Source organism: Furipterus horrens, unplaced genomic scaffold (assembly GCF_987537825.1).
Source record: "Furipterus horrens unplaced genomic scaffold, mFurHor1.1.pri manual_scaffold_6, whole genome shotgun sequence".
NCBI classification, from domain to species: Eukaryota; Metazoa; Chordata; class Mammalia; order Chiroptera; family Furipteridae; genus Furipterus; species Furipterus horrens.
The window spans coordinates 96,487,638-96,501,925 of NW_028327176.1; the positions used below are offsets into that span (position 1 = coordinate 96,487,638).

General features: G+C 51.7%; 1 protein-coding gene across 1 annotated transcript; it reads left to right on the plus strand.

Annotated features, from left to right (window-relative positions):
* Window positions 1-4,430: 4,430 nt before the first annotated feature.
* SRF (serum response factor) lies at window positions 4,431-13,902 on the plus strand. The gene is made up of 7 exons (XM_090282449.1): window positions 4,431-5,346; window positions 6,908-7,174; window positions 8,738-8,999; window positions 9,546-9,665; window positions 10,683-10,874; window positions 11,212-11,288; window positions 11,504-13,902. The coding sequence occupies exons 1-7, from the start codon at window positions 4,816-4,818 to the stop codon at window positions 11,600-11,602; spliced, it is 1,548 nt and encodes a 515-aa protein (XP_090138575.1). The 5' UTR covers window positions 4,431-4,815; the 3' UTR covers window positions 11,603-13,902.
* Window positions 13,903-14,288: the final 386 nt, after the last annotated feature.

A 14,288-nucleotide genomic window follows, 5' to 3' on the forward strand; every position in this document is an offset into this window, starting at 1 on the left:
GTTTTTCAAATTGTGGGTTGCAACCAGCATTTTAAAAATATGAAACATGATAGAAACTATCTTTTAGAAAATTTTGTTTGTAAGATTTGATACTTGTTTGTGTATACTGGGTTATGTATTAGTCAGCTTTTGGGGTGGTGATCCTGCTTAATAACTCTGAAATCTCAGTCATTTACAACAGTTTATACATTTTTTCCCTCTTGCATGTGGAGGTTGGTAAGGTTCAGATGATCTTGGATGGACCTAGCTGAGTTTAGCTGGGCTTGGCTCTAGGCTGTAGGGCTGATTTGAGGCTACCCTGCTGGTCCCAGAGTACGCTCTCATATAGTAGCAGAAGCATAAGAGGTCAAGCCAGATCATGCAAACACATTTAAAACTACAGGTCTATTAACATTTTATTGGCCAGAGCATGTCACATGTCAAAACTGAACAGCAGTGGTAGGTTCTGCCAAGTAATATGGCAAAGGATGTGGATGTCTAATTTTAACACAGGGTTTAAAGTATTGGAAGCAAAAATCCACCACTGATAGCAACGTAAAAATGATTTCTTAACATGGGTTGCACTCGGAAGTATTGGGAAGGCACTACTCTTGAAGGTCATTAATCACTAATCCTTTTGTCACTCCTGGTCTTCCTTGACCATTCTGCAGTGGCTAACATTGCCGGCCACATCTGCCTTTTCAAACTTTCCTCTCTTGACTTTGCTGATGGAATGCCACATCCACCTTTTCTGACCAGGCCTCCTCTAGCCCCAGCTGAGGCTTCCTTCTTCTGCTGGCCCCAGGAATGACTGTTCTGAATTCTGTCCCTGGCCTTCCTCTCTACGTTATCCCCTGCAGGAATCTCATCTCACCTCATGTGGCTTTAATTGGCCCTTTAGTGTGGACAGTTCCAAAGCATGAGCTGTAGTTCTAGCCTCTATCAAACTCCAAACACATACTCCCCGTTTCCTACAGGACATTTTCTTCTGCTTATTTCCCTGGGCCCAAATTGAACTTCTCTCCCAAAACTGTTTCTCCAGCCAAGCCCTCTCTTTCCATTAATGGTACCACTGCTTGGAGGATAGTCACCCATATTCAAAAATCTCAATCCATCATGAGTCCTCCTCTCTGTGTACCTCCCTTCCCTTGTAGCCTGTCACCAAGATCCATGTATTCTACCTCTTTTCTGTTTTTATCTTTGCTTAAGTTTAAGAGAAGCAAAACTGTATAAAAGTAATACCAATCATGGAAGAAGTTATATGGCACAGACTTGTATAAAGCAAAGAACACACTCTGCGAGTCCCTCTTGTCCTCTCCAGAGATAAGCATTATTAGCGTTTGGAGCCTGGCTTTCCAGACTTTCTCCAGGCACACTGATTCATTACCTTTTTTTCCTTCCCATTCCCTCTAGTGCTGCCATCACAATTGAGACCTCTTTTCTTGTACTTGAAGAATACATGAGTTGCCCTGGCTAGTGTGGCTCAGTGGATTGAGCATCAGCCTGCAGACCATGGGGTTCTGGTTTGATTCCCAGTCATAGCACATGCCTGGGTTGCGGGCTGGGTCCTCAGTTGGGGGCGCACGAGATGCAACCACACATTGATGTTTCTCTTCCTCTCTTTCTCCCTCCCTTCTCCCCCCCCAAATAAATAAAATATTTTAAAAAATACATGAGTAAAGGTTAACTTCAAATGAAAAATTTTAGTGTTAGTAACTTTTTGTGTGTGATGGTAATTTTTTAAAAGCACTCTTTAATTTTTGTTCTGATATTTGAGTGATAAAAATCAGGAGAAAAATAAGGAGTGAGGTGGGAATGGTGATATTAGGGGATCTGGCTAGAATTCTGATGCCCCTCTAGGGGTGCTTCATGGTCTGGGGTGGATGTAAGTTCTCCTCTTCCCAGGGTCGACTGTGATTTTGGCCTTATGGGAGAAGCACCACACTCACATTCCAGAGAGGCCAGGCAGGGGACTTATCAGAGCTCAGTGGGCTGTGCGGAGTCTATAGTGAACCTGAGAGCAGATGCCTTTCCTATGGCTACCATTCAACTCAGCTCTAGGCTGTAGTACTTCTGTAAGCACATCAGCCTAGAGCTGCTAAAAATTTTAATTTTTAGAGAGAAGCTGGATATTCATTTTTATGTAAAATCTGATTTAAAAATATGAAGTCCAAAGAAAACACATCTTTTCAGGGGGAGCACTATGTAAGTATATGATTGCTGTAAACCTGAAACTAACATAAAATAATGTTGAACGTAAGCTGTAATTGAAAAATAAAACACATCTATGAACCAGTTTTGATTTTGACTTTATTTACCTCAACAGTTTTGGCTTCTGAACCTGCAATAATCCAATGTAGTGTGGGTAGAGATTCCCCTGCCCAGTGGTGACAAAGGGCTGTCAAGATGAAGCCATCCCAAGCTGGTGAAGGAGCTGTGGCACTAACATTGGTGTGCAGTGGCCCAGGGGCTGGGTGAAATTGGAGAGAGGGCAGCCTATCTAAAGGGAAGCTGAGAACTGTTCACTACCCTGTGGATGTGGTAGGCAGCAGTTGTCCTCTGGGGTGCGACTGCTGAGGGTGTCTAAACCAGGGGTCTCACATGGAAAAGTCTTTAGAAGCCCAACAGAAATGGACTGCAGGGCTGTGAGTGTAAAACTGTGCTGTTCAGATATATCGCAGTCCCAAGCACCGTCTGTGGCCCCTGAAGCCCTTCTGGAACCTATTTATCTATTTGACCTGTTCTTCCTTGTGAGCCAACACATTCTATATGTTTAACTACCTGTTTGTTGTGCAGACTAAATTAGGATAAAAAAAACCCTTAAAAAAACTATTGGGAAGTGGAGGGCTCTTAATTCCTGTATACAGGGGTTTAATGAACAAGACCATGTTTTTACTATAGGTGTGTGTATGTATGTATATACATACACAGTATTTCAGTTTTTGGACTAAAACAGTAAGAAACACAGTTGACACTCATCTAGTTCACACACATTGAACCATATGAAATCCATGCTATCTGACCTCCTTGACCTATAAGAAGGCAATTTTATATGGTTCAACCTAAAAATAATGCAAACAAAAGTTTTATGCAACAATATTTACCCTTGCTTTCTGTGATACCCATTTATTTTAAATTCTGGTTGCAATACACTAAATTGATTTCATTACCACTTAATCTTCATAACAACTTTTAAGGTAGGGAATGAGCACACTCTGTCATCCTATTGAATACAAAGATGCTTATTCGAGGATGTGGTGAGTCCCAGGTAGTTCCTAGTAACTATTCACTGACCACTTACTCTGTGCTTTAGTCTTTAACTCATTTCATCTACATTAAGAATCTCATAGGATGGGTACCAACAATGAGGAATATGAAATTTCCAGAGGCCAGACACTCATTTCTAGCGCAGAGTTAGGAAGTGAAAGATTCCTGATTTGAGTAATTTCTGTAACAGTAAAGCTTAAGCTATTTTCAATGCCTTGGAGCTAAGACCCAGACCCTGAACCTGGCCTTTGCAGCACCCTAGTTTTTTTTCTTTTCCTATCTTTCCAAAGAAGGGTGTGTGTGTGTGGGGGGGGGGGGCTTGCTTAAACTTTCTGCCCTGCTACACTTTTTCCCAGGCCTCTGCGCTATCTGACGGGGGTAGGCTTTATCCCTGGAACCACTCTCTCCCCTAGCCCACCCCGCAGCTGGAAGTCTTCACTGATCTCCATCTCTCCTCCCTGCCCCCATCTGGGACAGGAAGGCCGACTGTCTCCCCGGTCTTTTCCAGATGTACGTCTGCCAACCCCCGCCCCCGCCCCAGTATTGAAGCTGATGAATGAGGACTGGAGAACCGACCTAGTGGGAAAGTGTCATCGCCTTGAAGAGAGAAAGAGAAAGGAAGTCGGGGGTGGGGGTGGGGGAGGAAGGGTTGGAGCCCAGTCGAAGGGGCCACGAGTCTGGACAACAGGAACCCAAGCCCCCCGCTATTCGGCCAGTAACTTTGTCTCCCTCAGGAAGGCACGGGTAAATGCTCCAATCCCTGCACTCTCGTGGAATTTGGCCTGCATTACATCATTTACCGCAACCCGCACAAGGCACTCAGGAACTACCCTTCCAGTGCCGGGCTCCCAGTACTGCTCCCCGTCCTCCGCAAGATTGCTCTCCAGTCCCCTCCTAGGCTTCCTCTCCGCAGGTTCCTCCCAATTCTTTCTACCATTCTCTGGTCCGGGGGGTGGAGTGGTACCTCCTCTCCCGTTCCTTTAAGAGGCGCCGGCTCCTCCCCTTTCGGAGTCGCTGTCTGACGCGCGATGACTGCAGCGAGTTCGGGATGTCTATGCAAATAGGCGCCTCCTGTGGGCCAATGGGAAGCGGAGGTGGTGGAACGGTGGACCAATGGGGCGGGGGCGCAGGGGCTCACCATATAAGGAGCGACCTCGCCATAAAAGGAAACATTGTATCTCTTTATATGGGGGGAAGGGTCGGGGGATCCCTAGCCGCCTGCGCGTGGTCCCGGCCCCCTCCACCCGCCGTCCCCGCGGCGGCCAGCAGCCTCTGCCCTCCGGGGGACGCTGACGGCCGCCGGGCGCGCCGCCGTAGCATACGGACAGGGGGCGCTCCGCGCGGCCTGGGGCAACCCGGGCCACAGGGGCAGGAAAGTGAGGGCCCAGGTCGGCCCGGGCGTGCAGGGGCCCGGGGTGCCCAGTGGCGGCGGCGGCGGCAGCGGCAGCGGCAGCGATAGCGGCACTAGCAACAGCGGGAGCGTCGGGTTGAGCTGGGAAGCCGATGGCGGCGGCGGCGGCGGCTCCCATTCCTCGCTGACGGCCTGTCCGCCCTCCTGCATTGAGCGCCATGTTACCGAGCCAAGCTGGGGCCGCGACGGCGCTGGGCCGGGGCTCGGCCCTGGGGGGCAGCCTGAACCGGACACCGACGGGGCGGCCGGGCGGTGGAGGTGGCGGCGGCGGCGGCGGGACTCGCGGGGCTAACGGGGGTCGGGTCCCCGGGAACGGCGCGGGACTCGGGCCGGGACGCCTCGAGCGGGAGGCTGCAGCAGCAGCGACAACCACCTCGGCGCCCACCGCGGGGGCCCTCTACAGCGGCAGTGAGGGCGACTCGGAGTCGGGCGAGGAGGAGGAGCTGGGCGCGGAGCGGCGAGGCCTGAAGCGAAGCCTAAGTGAGATGGAGATCGGCATGGTAGTCGGTGGGCCTGAGGCAGCGGCGGCGGCGGCCACCGGGGGCTATGGGCCGGTGAGCGGCGCGGTGAGCGGGGCCAAGCCGGGTAAGAAGACTCGGGGGCGCGTGAAGATCAAGATGGAGTTCATCGACAACAAGCTGCGGCGTTACACGACCTTCAGCAAGAGGAAGACGGGCATCATGAAGAAGGTACCGGACCGGGAGGCTGGCCGACCACGGGGAACCGGGAGGGTGGGGACGCTCTGGGGGAGCCCAGGAGGAAAGCAGAGCTGTGGCGGAGGTGAGAGGCGGTGAGTCCGCAGGAGGTGAGTGGGAGGGGATGACTATTACCCCCGAGGGTATTAGGGGAGGGGCTGCCAGGGAAATGTGGGTAGAGGGGAGTAGCGGCGAACGTCAGGGAAAGGGGAAAGGCGCCAAGGTGGGAGTGACGGGCGCGGGAGAGGAACAGGGCCCTTGCGGAGTGAAGGGGTGAGGAGTGGTAATGGGAGGCTGCGAGGCTGCCGGGGAGCTGGTTAATGAAACCCAGAGATCAGTAGCCTCAGTAGGCTCTGGTGTTTGGGAAAGGTCGCCAGAAAATCAGGGAGCAGAAGAGAAGGTATGGAGGTGAGGAGGCTGGAGCAGTATAACAAGGAGGGAATGTGTAGGAGGAAGGTGGGCACCACTGAAGTAGTGCTGGCTGGAAGGACAGCCAAGGGGCGCAAGAGCTCTAGGTAAGGGAGAAAGGCAGGAGAACCGATGCTGCCCTGAACGTGTCTCCATGCAACCTGGAAGCCCGTACACTGCTGCAGGACAGGCTTCAGAATCAGTCCGACAAGTGGTACTTACAGCCCTAGGGGGAATCTGTGCATGGAGTTTGGTGGGAGGGCAGGGAAGTTTGCAGAGGTACCTAGAAAATCTTCTTGTGGATTATCCAGTGAAAAGGGGTAGGGAAAGGATTTGTCTTGGGGCACAGAAAACATGGGCCGGGATGGAAGCAGAAGAACTGGGAAACAAGTAGCTGAGATCCTGGAAACATTGGCTGTTTATATCTGCCCCATATAAAAGTTAGAGCTGCTTCCAAGGTGGGTTCATGGAACTTTGTTGGGAGTGAGGATACTGTCTATAGGAGCATCCTTGAAGTTCCCCTTCCTGGGCTCATGGCAGGGTAGTAGCTGCTGACCTAGACCCCCGTCTCCCATCACTCAAGACATTGTTGTATCAAGACAAAGAAAAAAAGGCTAGCACAGTATTACAGGGCAGAAGGACAAATGGCAACAGGTTAGCTCCTGTGCAGTTTCTGGGAAGAAGCATGGGACATTTTAGTTTAGGTGGCTCCTAAACTCTAAACATTATCCCTGATGTCCTATGTGACTTCCAGTACAGTAGTGAGTTCATCCTGGTCCCTATGACAGTACGGAGGGGATGGGAGCCATTTCTCTTCCAGGCCGGGCACCAAGCTGCACTTAGGAGCACTACCTGAGCCCTTCTGTGTTCCCTGAGGTCATATGTTCCATCACCAGGGCATTGTAACTGTTTGCTTGGGATATCTGCAGGTCAGGAGGGCTGCTTCTAGAGAAGGGGCATGGGGTTTTTCTGCTCTCTAGCTCTTCAGATATTCTGATAGGACCTCCCCCTAGAGTCACAGGAGAGGAAGGCCAATATGGGAGTGGGTGCTCGAGGCCACTGTATACTACCTCTCTTTCCTACTTCCCAAGGCAGGTAGAGATAAAAAGTTTTGCTGACCTACCCATCTCCTCCTCCTTATCCCCAGGCCTATGAACTGTCTACGCTGACAGGGACACAGGTGCTGTTGCTGGTGGCCAGTGAGACAGGCCACGTGTATACCTTTGCCACTCGAAAACTGCAGCCCATGATTACCAGTGAGACTGGCAAGGCACTGATTCAGACCTGCCTCAACTCGCCAGACTCTCCACCCCGCTCAGACCCCACCACAGACCAGAGAATGAGTGCCACGGGCTTCGAAGAGACAGACCTCACCTACCAGGTGTCTGAGTCCGACAGCAGTGGGGAGACCAAGGTGTGTTTGGGTCCCCTCTCTGAGGGAAAGGAAGGGGAGGGGCTTGACCGGCAGATAGGGGAGGGGGTCCCTCTCTCTCCCTCAGCAAGGACAGGAGGTAGGTGCCCACTGATGTGGAGTGGGGCCGGGTTAGTACCCCTCATCCTAGGGGACAGGTGTCCATCCTCGCTATCCTGACAGGAGGCCGGCCCACTAGATAAGCGGGCGGCCTCCGTGCCCATATAAGGCCGGCTCCGGCTCCACGCCGGCCTACTGCCTGCAGCCCGCCTGGCTGGCAGGGCCCTTGCATTCCTCCCGCCAGCTGTCTCCCCGCGCTGGGGGCGGGGACGTAGCTTAGCCCTGCCCACCCGGCAGGCCGGTCACCGGGAGTAGGAAGTGAGCACTCATGGGTTCCAGGGTCCTTGTGCAGGCGGGCTGGCTGACTGGGCTGGAGACTACCTTACTAGGCAGCCACCTACCTCTACAGGAAGTCGGGACCTGGGCACGTTAAGGAGTGTATTCCCAGCTGCTAGGGATGTCGGCCCTAGTTACGCCTCCCCCTTCCTTTTCCCGGTAAGGAGAGGGGGCGGGGCTTCTTTCCTAGTTCCTCTGGGAAACTCCACCTTCTGGGTGGTCCTTCACTAACTGGCCAATTGGAGGGAGCAGCACTGTTTGCCTTAGCAACACCTCCACCAATCAGGGGCTTTGAGCTAGTCCACCTAGCAAACATCCCGCGCTGACCAACCCCCAGTATTTGAGCCCCCTTGGTTCTCCGGGCTTGGCGCTCAGCTCCTGGCTTCCTCCTTCCCCTTCTAAAAATGCCTCCCTGAGGGGACAGTCAGTGCTCTAGACTTCCCCCCCCCCCCCCCCTTAGTGGCATCTGTAATAATTTTCAGGCTCTTAGCAGTACGGCTCATTTATTCCCAGAAAATCTTGCTGGATGAATGAATTCTTTTGGTAATTTAAATCTTAAGTATTTGTCATAAAGTGCCAGCCCCCTAAGATTTCTCTCTCTCAAGCCCTAAGTTCTCTGAAAAACTCTTTAGTCCCTATCTCAGAAACCTGGCAAATCTAAGCTGGAAGGACCATTTTAAAGAGGGCATGGTAGCCAGCCTCTCATATTTACGAAAGAGGAAAACTGAGGCTCAGAAATAGTAATTTTCCCAGGATCACACAAATGGTCATCATCAGAGCTCAGAACAGGCCCTGGGTGTCCTGATTCTTCAGCCAATGTGTTGGCCACAGAGAACTCAGGGACTTATGACAATGACATTATCATTGTCCTCATCATAAGAGCAGGAAATACTTACTGCTTTTTTTAAGTCCCAGGCACAGTTCTAAATTCTTTATGTGTATTAACCTATTATTCTTTACATCTAAGGTGTAGGTATTATCCTTTTACAGATAGGAAACTGGAGTGTAGCATTTCAATAACTTGCCGAAGGGCCAAGCAGCAGGTAAATGGCAGGGCTGGGATTTGAACCCAAGAATAGTGGTTTTAGTCTGGGCTGTCAATTCACACTAAGCTTCTATAGGAGCAGGGTCTGGTAGAGGCTCACTGCTCCATCTCTACTCTGGGTATAGGACTCACTGAAACCAGTGTTCACAGTCACCAACCTGCCGGGTACCACCTCCACCATCCAAACAGCGCCCAGCACCTCTACCACCATGCAAGTCAGCAGTGGCCCCTCCTTCCCCATCACCAACTACCTGGCACCAGTGTCTGCTAGTGTCAGCCCCAGTGCTGTCAGCAGTGCCAACGGGACTGTGCTGAAGAGTACAGGCAGTGGGCCCGTTTCCTCCGGGGGCCTCATGCAGCTGCCTACCAGCTTCACCCTTATGCCTGGTGAGTCACAAGGGGCAAACTGATCATGCTAAGAGTGTGTTTAGGGCTGGCACAAGGAGAACTTCTCTCCTGCTCAGAAGAGGGTAAACGGGGAACCAGGGCCTGGGGGGCCTATCATGTCCCACCTGGCAAGCATGCCCTTCCCCACAGAGACCCCTACTATCCTTGTCAGTCAGTTTCAACCATATGCTCTGACCTTGTCTAGCCAGCCCAGTCCTGTTCCTCCCATTGCCACAGGGACATTTTGTCACTTCCCTTCCTTGACTAGAGGACAGATCATGACCTTGATGGGTCAATGCCAGCTCCCTGAAGAAGACAGAGGCAAGGCATGGAGTGGGAGGAGGAGGAGGGAAGAACAAAAGCAGAAGATCGAAGCCCCTGGAGACCAAGACTCAGGATAGAAAGGGCTTCTTTGGGTCCCATGAAAGATAGCGATGGGAGCCAGGGAGCAGTGTGCCCAACCCTGAGCTTGGGAGTGTTTGAGGGTGCTTGGTGCAGGTGGTAGCTGGGTAGGACAGAATACAGCTAACTCTCTGTGTCTCATAGGTGGAGCAGTGGCCCAACAGGTCCCAGTGCAGGCCATTCAGGTGCACCAGGCCCCACAGCAAGCGTCTCCCTCTCGCGACAGCAGCACAGACCTCACGCAGACCTCCTCCAGCGGGACAGGTATACCCCAAAGCTCTCTTACCTCCCTGCCCTGCCTCCTTCATGTGACCTAGCAGCAGGTGCTCAGAGAATTTCTTAATGTGGAGACTGAGGTTTTTGGCTTCACCCTTATCCTAATTCTTAAGGGAAAGGCAGGTGGGGATGGCTGGGTTTTGAACCCTGTCCTGCGGTAGGGTTGTGAAGTCTAGGAAGAAATTAGGAACCACTGAAGCTGCCTTCCTCCTCATTCAGATGGGAAGCCCGAAGCCCAGAAAGGAGAAGTTACTTGTCCAAAGAGTCACATTTGCTTAATTACCAGGAAGAACTTACTGGGCAATTGTCTCCTTGTGGGAGGGTGTCCTAGCTTCAGAGTAGCCATAATATCTCTTCAGTGTCTCTAATCATTTCAGAAATGATGAGACACTTTCAAAATAAAATTACTTTTAAGTTCTTGTTATTTACAGCCCTGTTATACAAAGTGTAATCTGTGGAGGACTGGCATCACCCTGCAGCTTGACAGAAATGCAGACTATTAAGCCTCACCCCAAACCCACTGAATCAGATGTGCATTTTTAATAATGACTCTAGGTGACTATATGCACACTTATATTTGAGAAAGGCTTATCAAAAAGGTGCATTTGTTAGCCATGCATTTAGGGAGAGGGATAAGGAGGACAAGCTAAAATGGGATAATGCAGCTCCCTAAAAGGGGAAGAATATCTGAGCTTCCTTAGGTTGGGTCAGTCACTGTAATTTTTGTTTCTCCCATGACCTTACGGTCTTAAAATAGAGAATTCAGCAGATAGACAATTGAATAGCACAATGTGATAGGATAGAATTGAAGGCTGGTGCTGTTGTGCTTAAGAAAAAATAAGGCTTTTCTTAGGCAATGACAGGGAGCATAGGAACAAGTCTTATCTAGCCTCTGACCTGGAAAATAGCAAGAGGGCTCTGGAGGCTTAAAATTCCTGGGGGTGGGATGGGAGATATCAGTAGGGACCATTATCAGCCTTCCTGACATGTGTCTGTATTTTTCAGTGACGTTGCCTGCCACCATCATGACGTCATCTGTGCCCACAACTGTGGGCGGCCACATGATGTACCCTAGCCCCCATGCAGTGATGTATGCACCCACCTCTGGCTTGGCTGATGGCAGCCTCACCGTGCTCAATGCCTTCTCCCAGGCGCCATCCACCATGCAGGTGTCCCACAGCCAGGTCCAGGATCAAGGTGAGTTGGGGAGCAGGGCTGAGGAAAGGACCATTGCCTCCCTTGCACACACACATTCTCTCTCTCAAATGCCCCTTCCTCACCAGATATATACACCCACACACATACACAAACTAGGATGTCCACACATATTCCTACAGATATACACACACGGATGCTTGCAGACACACTCTGGCACCAGTGTCTGTCCACTTGGACACTCACACCCACACGCATACTTGGACACAATTGGACACTCACTCTAGGACACTTATATCTGAGACTTACCCAGTCATTTGTCAATAATTGGAAGTTTTCTTGAGCAAGCAATTTGAGTATCTCCTGTTTTCCAATGCAGGTGGTGTTCCCCAGGTGTTCTTGACAGCGCCATCTGGGACAGTGCAGATCCCTGTTTCTGCAGTTCAGCTTCACCAGGTAGGTGGGAGCCCCTTTCATCCCATCCCAGCAAGGCAGCTTCTTCTTTATCTTGACCTTGGGGATTCTATTACCAGTTGGTCAAAGCTAAGATCCCTAGCCAGGAGGCCTGTTTTCCTGGTCAGACCTGTGGTGGGCAGGCAGGCAAGTAGGAGGAGCCTGAGCTGGCTGGTCAGTTCCTGCCCTCATTTCCTTACATACCCACTTCCCTCCAGATGGCTGTGATAGGGCAGCAGGCCGGGAGCAGCAGCAGCAACCTCACCGAATTACAGGTGGTGAACCTGGATGCCGCCCACAGCACCAAGAGTGACTGATCCGCCCTGCCGCCCTGGACAGATGGCCCAAGGGATGGCACCACTTATTTATTGTTGCCTTTTCACGTTTTCTTTACACACATGTTGACTGGCCGCAGGAGGGAGGCGGGGAGGAGCAGTGGGTAGCCACAGGACTGAGCCCTCTCACTCCAGCCAAAGAAATGGGCCAGCCTACTCTCCACCTTGTCCTCCCTCACTCTTCCCTCTTTCTGGCTCCACCTCCCATTTCTGTTGATGGTGGGGCTGCCCTCCCTCCTCAGACTGCCCTTGCCAGCTTGGCTCCATGTTTGCCATGAGTATTAGCTTTCCCAGTGGGACCGTGCCCCATCTTCCCACAACAGATCTCTGTGGGACTAGGCACTGTGTCCCCCCACCCCCGAGGAAGCAGTTGGGGTCCTCTGCCCAGCCTTCTTGCTGAGACCCCGCTCAGCAGTGTGTCTGCCACAGGCTGGGTCAGTAGAGCCCTTCCCATGCCCCTCAGGGAGCCAGCTGGGGAGATGGGGCTTCTTCCCTCACGCCACTGCCCACTGCCCCTACAGCTCCCAAGTAGCTGGGCTTGTGCGTGGAGCAGGTTCCTAGGGCTGCCTGCCCTGCCTTGCCGCTCCTTTTGGAACTCCAGGGGCTCCTGGGTTGGAGGGAACCATCATTGTTCCCTCTCCCCGTCTTCCCCCCTCTCTTCCCAGCTGCTTTACTTAAAGTTGATTTTGAACTTTTTATTTGAGGAGACGAAGTGAAAACAAATCTATAAATATATATTTTTAAAATATTTAACTTTTTTTATGGCGTTTTTCTCGTCCCCTTCCCTGCCCAAGCTCCCCTTCCCTGGGGAGCCCTGGGCTCCCCAGAACTGGCTGGGCCTCTGGGGACAGAGCTACCCCATCAGCTTGGGGCCCACCAGTGTGTGGGGGAGATTCTGGGATTGCCCGGTCCTGGGTTGTTTCCAGGAAAAAACCGGGGGAGGGGCCCTCAGGCCATGCCCCAACGGGGTGGGGAGGGTGACCCACAGCTCTGGGCCTCTTTTTGCCCTCTAGGGCTGTTGCTAGGGAGAGGGAAGAGGGAGACCAAATGTGGGGGTGGGAGTGGGAGGGTGTCAGGTAGAGAAAACTGACTTCATTTGTGCCACATGCATGGGCATTGCAGCCTTGTGCTTCCCAGGCCTGCAGCTACCTGGGGCCCAAGTTGCAGTGAGCAGGGTGGGGTCTGGGAGGGGGTGAGAGGCAGGAAAGGGGGTCAGAAAAAAGGGGAGCAGCTCTTGGGCTGAGTGCAGCGATAGGGGAGCCAGATATGGGCAGCTCTCCCAGGGAGTGAGCAGCTACTGTAACTTTTTAAAATTAAGACAAAAAGCCTTGAAGAAAATGACTTTATTTTTCTAAGTGTAACCTCAGTATTTATGTAATTTGTACAGGGGCCGTGCCCCACCCCCTTTCTGCCCCCTTTGGGGTAGACCTTCAGGGTGGGCCAGCACACGGGTAGGATCTTTTGCCCTGTGTCAGAGCCCGCCTGCACCACGGATATCCAGAAAGGAAGCTTTTTCAGAACAGGGCAGCAGATGGGGTGGAATTCTATTAACCCTACGTCTGCCTTCAGTAGGAACAAGCCTGCTTCGGTGATTAGGTAAAGGGGTGGGGGAAGGTTTTACGCACAGCCTAGTTATCACGGGGACGATTTGCCGACATTTTTGAGAACCCCCTAACCTCTAACCCCCGTTGCTGTCTTGCCCCAATTTGGGGTGCAAAGATGGAAGTTGCCTTTCTGGGTTTTCTCCTGGAGACAGCTGGGGCTTATAGGTGGCTTTCATGGCTGGGGCATGGCAAATCAGGGGCCAGAGAGTGGGGGGGGCTTGGGACTCAGGTCTGTAACTGCCCAGCCCTTTTCTCTGCTCGTTTCACTCCACCCTCACTCACTCACTCCCCACTCTCCCACCCAGGAGAGGAGACTGATGAATTCTTCCTCTCCTTCCCACAAAAGACAGACCCAGTGAGTGAAATCAGGCAAAGTGCTTATAATGTGTGTTGTGTGAGCATAGCCTTGGGAGAACATTTGTGCATCAGGGATAAGGTGGCATTTACATGTGCAGCAACCCTTGGTGTTTCCCTTCCTTGGTGGCTCTGGGGTGTGTATGTGTGTGTGTGCTCGAGTGAATGTGTATGTGTGAATGTGGGGTGTGTATGTTAGTGGTTTCTACTTCCCCTGGGATGCTGACCCAGGAATAGTGGACATGGTCACAGTCCTATGTACAGAGCTTTCTTTTGTATTAAAAAAAATACTCTTTCAATAAATGTATCATTTTTGTGCACAGACTGTGGGGTCTTTGCCTCTGTTTTTCTATCTAGGAAGAGATGGAGGTGTGAACACGAATCAAACCCCAAAAGTTGCTGCTCTGAGGAGGAAGCCTGGCTGTTTCTTGAGAACAACAGCAATGCTAAGGGGTGCTTTGCGCTGTTGAACTCTGTACAATTTAAGGAACATTTCACAGGGTTGGGGACTTCATGTGCATGGCTTTGCTAGGTGTTTAGGTCAACACAGAGATAAGCGATTTTAATAAACAGAAAATGACTCAACCAGTCTAAAGCATTGCTGAGGGGTTTGGTAAACTCATGGCCACGTGACCTAGTGAAAACCCAAAGCACAGCTCTAGGGTGGGTCACTAGGTTTCAGGGGGATGAGGAAGGCAGACTCACGGGTG

Excerpts from the sequence above, each read along its gene's own strand:
- SRF (XM_090282449.1), top strand. The coding sequence starts at position 4,816 with ATGTTACCGAGCCAAGCTGGGGCCGCGACGGCGCTGGGCCGGGGCTCG. Across the intron at positions 9,666-10,682 it reads GACCTCCTCCAGCGGGACAG|TGACGTTGCCTGCCACCATC; the intron begins GTATACCCCAAA and ends TGTATTTTTCAG. Across the intron at positions 10,875-11,211 it reads CAGCCAGGTCCAGGATCAAG|GTGGTGTTCCCCAGGTGTTC; the intron begins GTGAGTTGGGGA and ends TTTCCAATGCAG.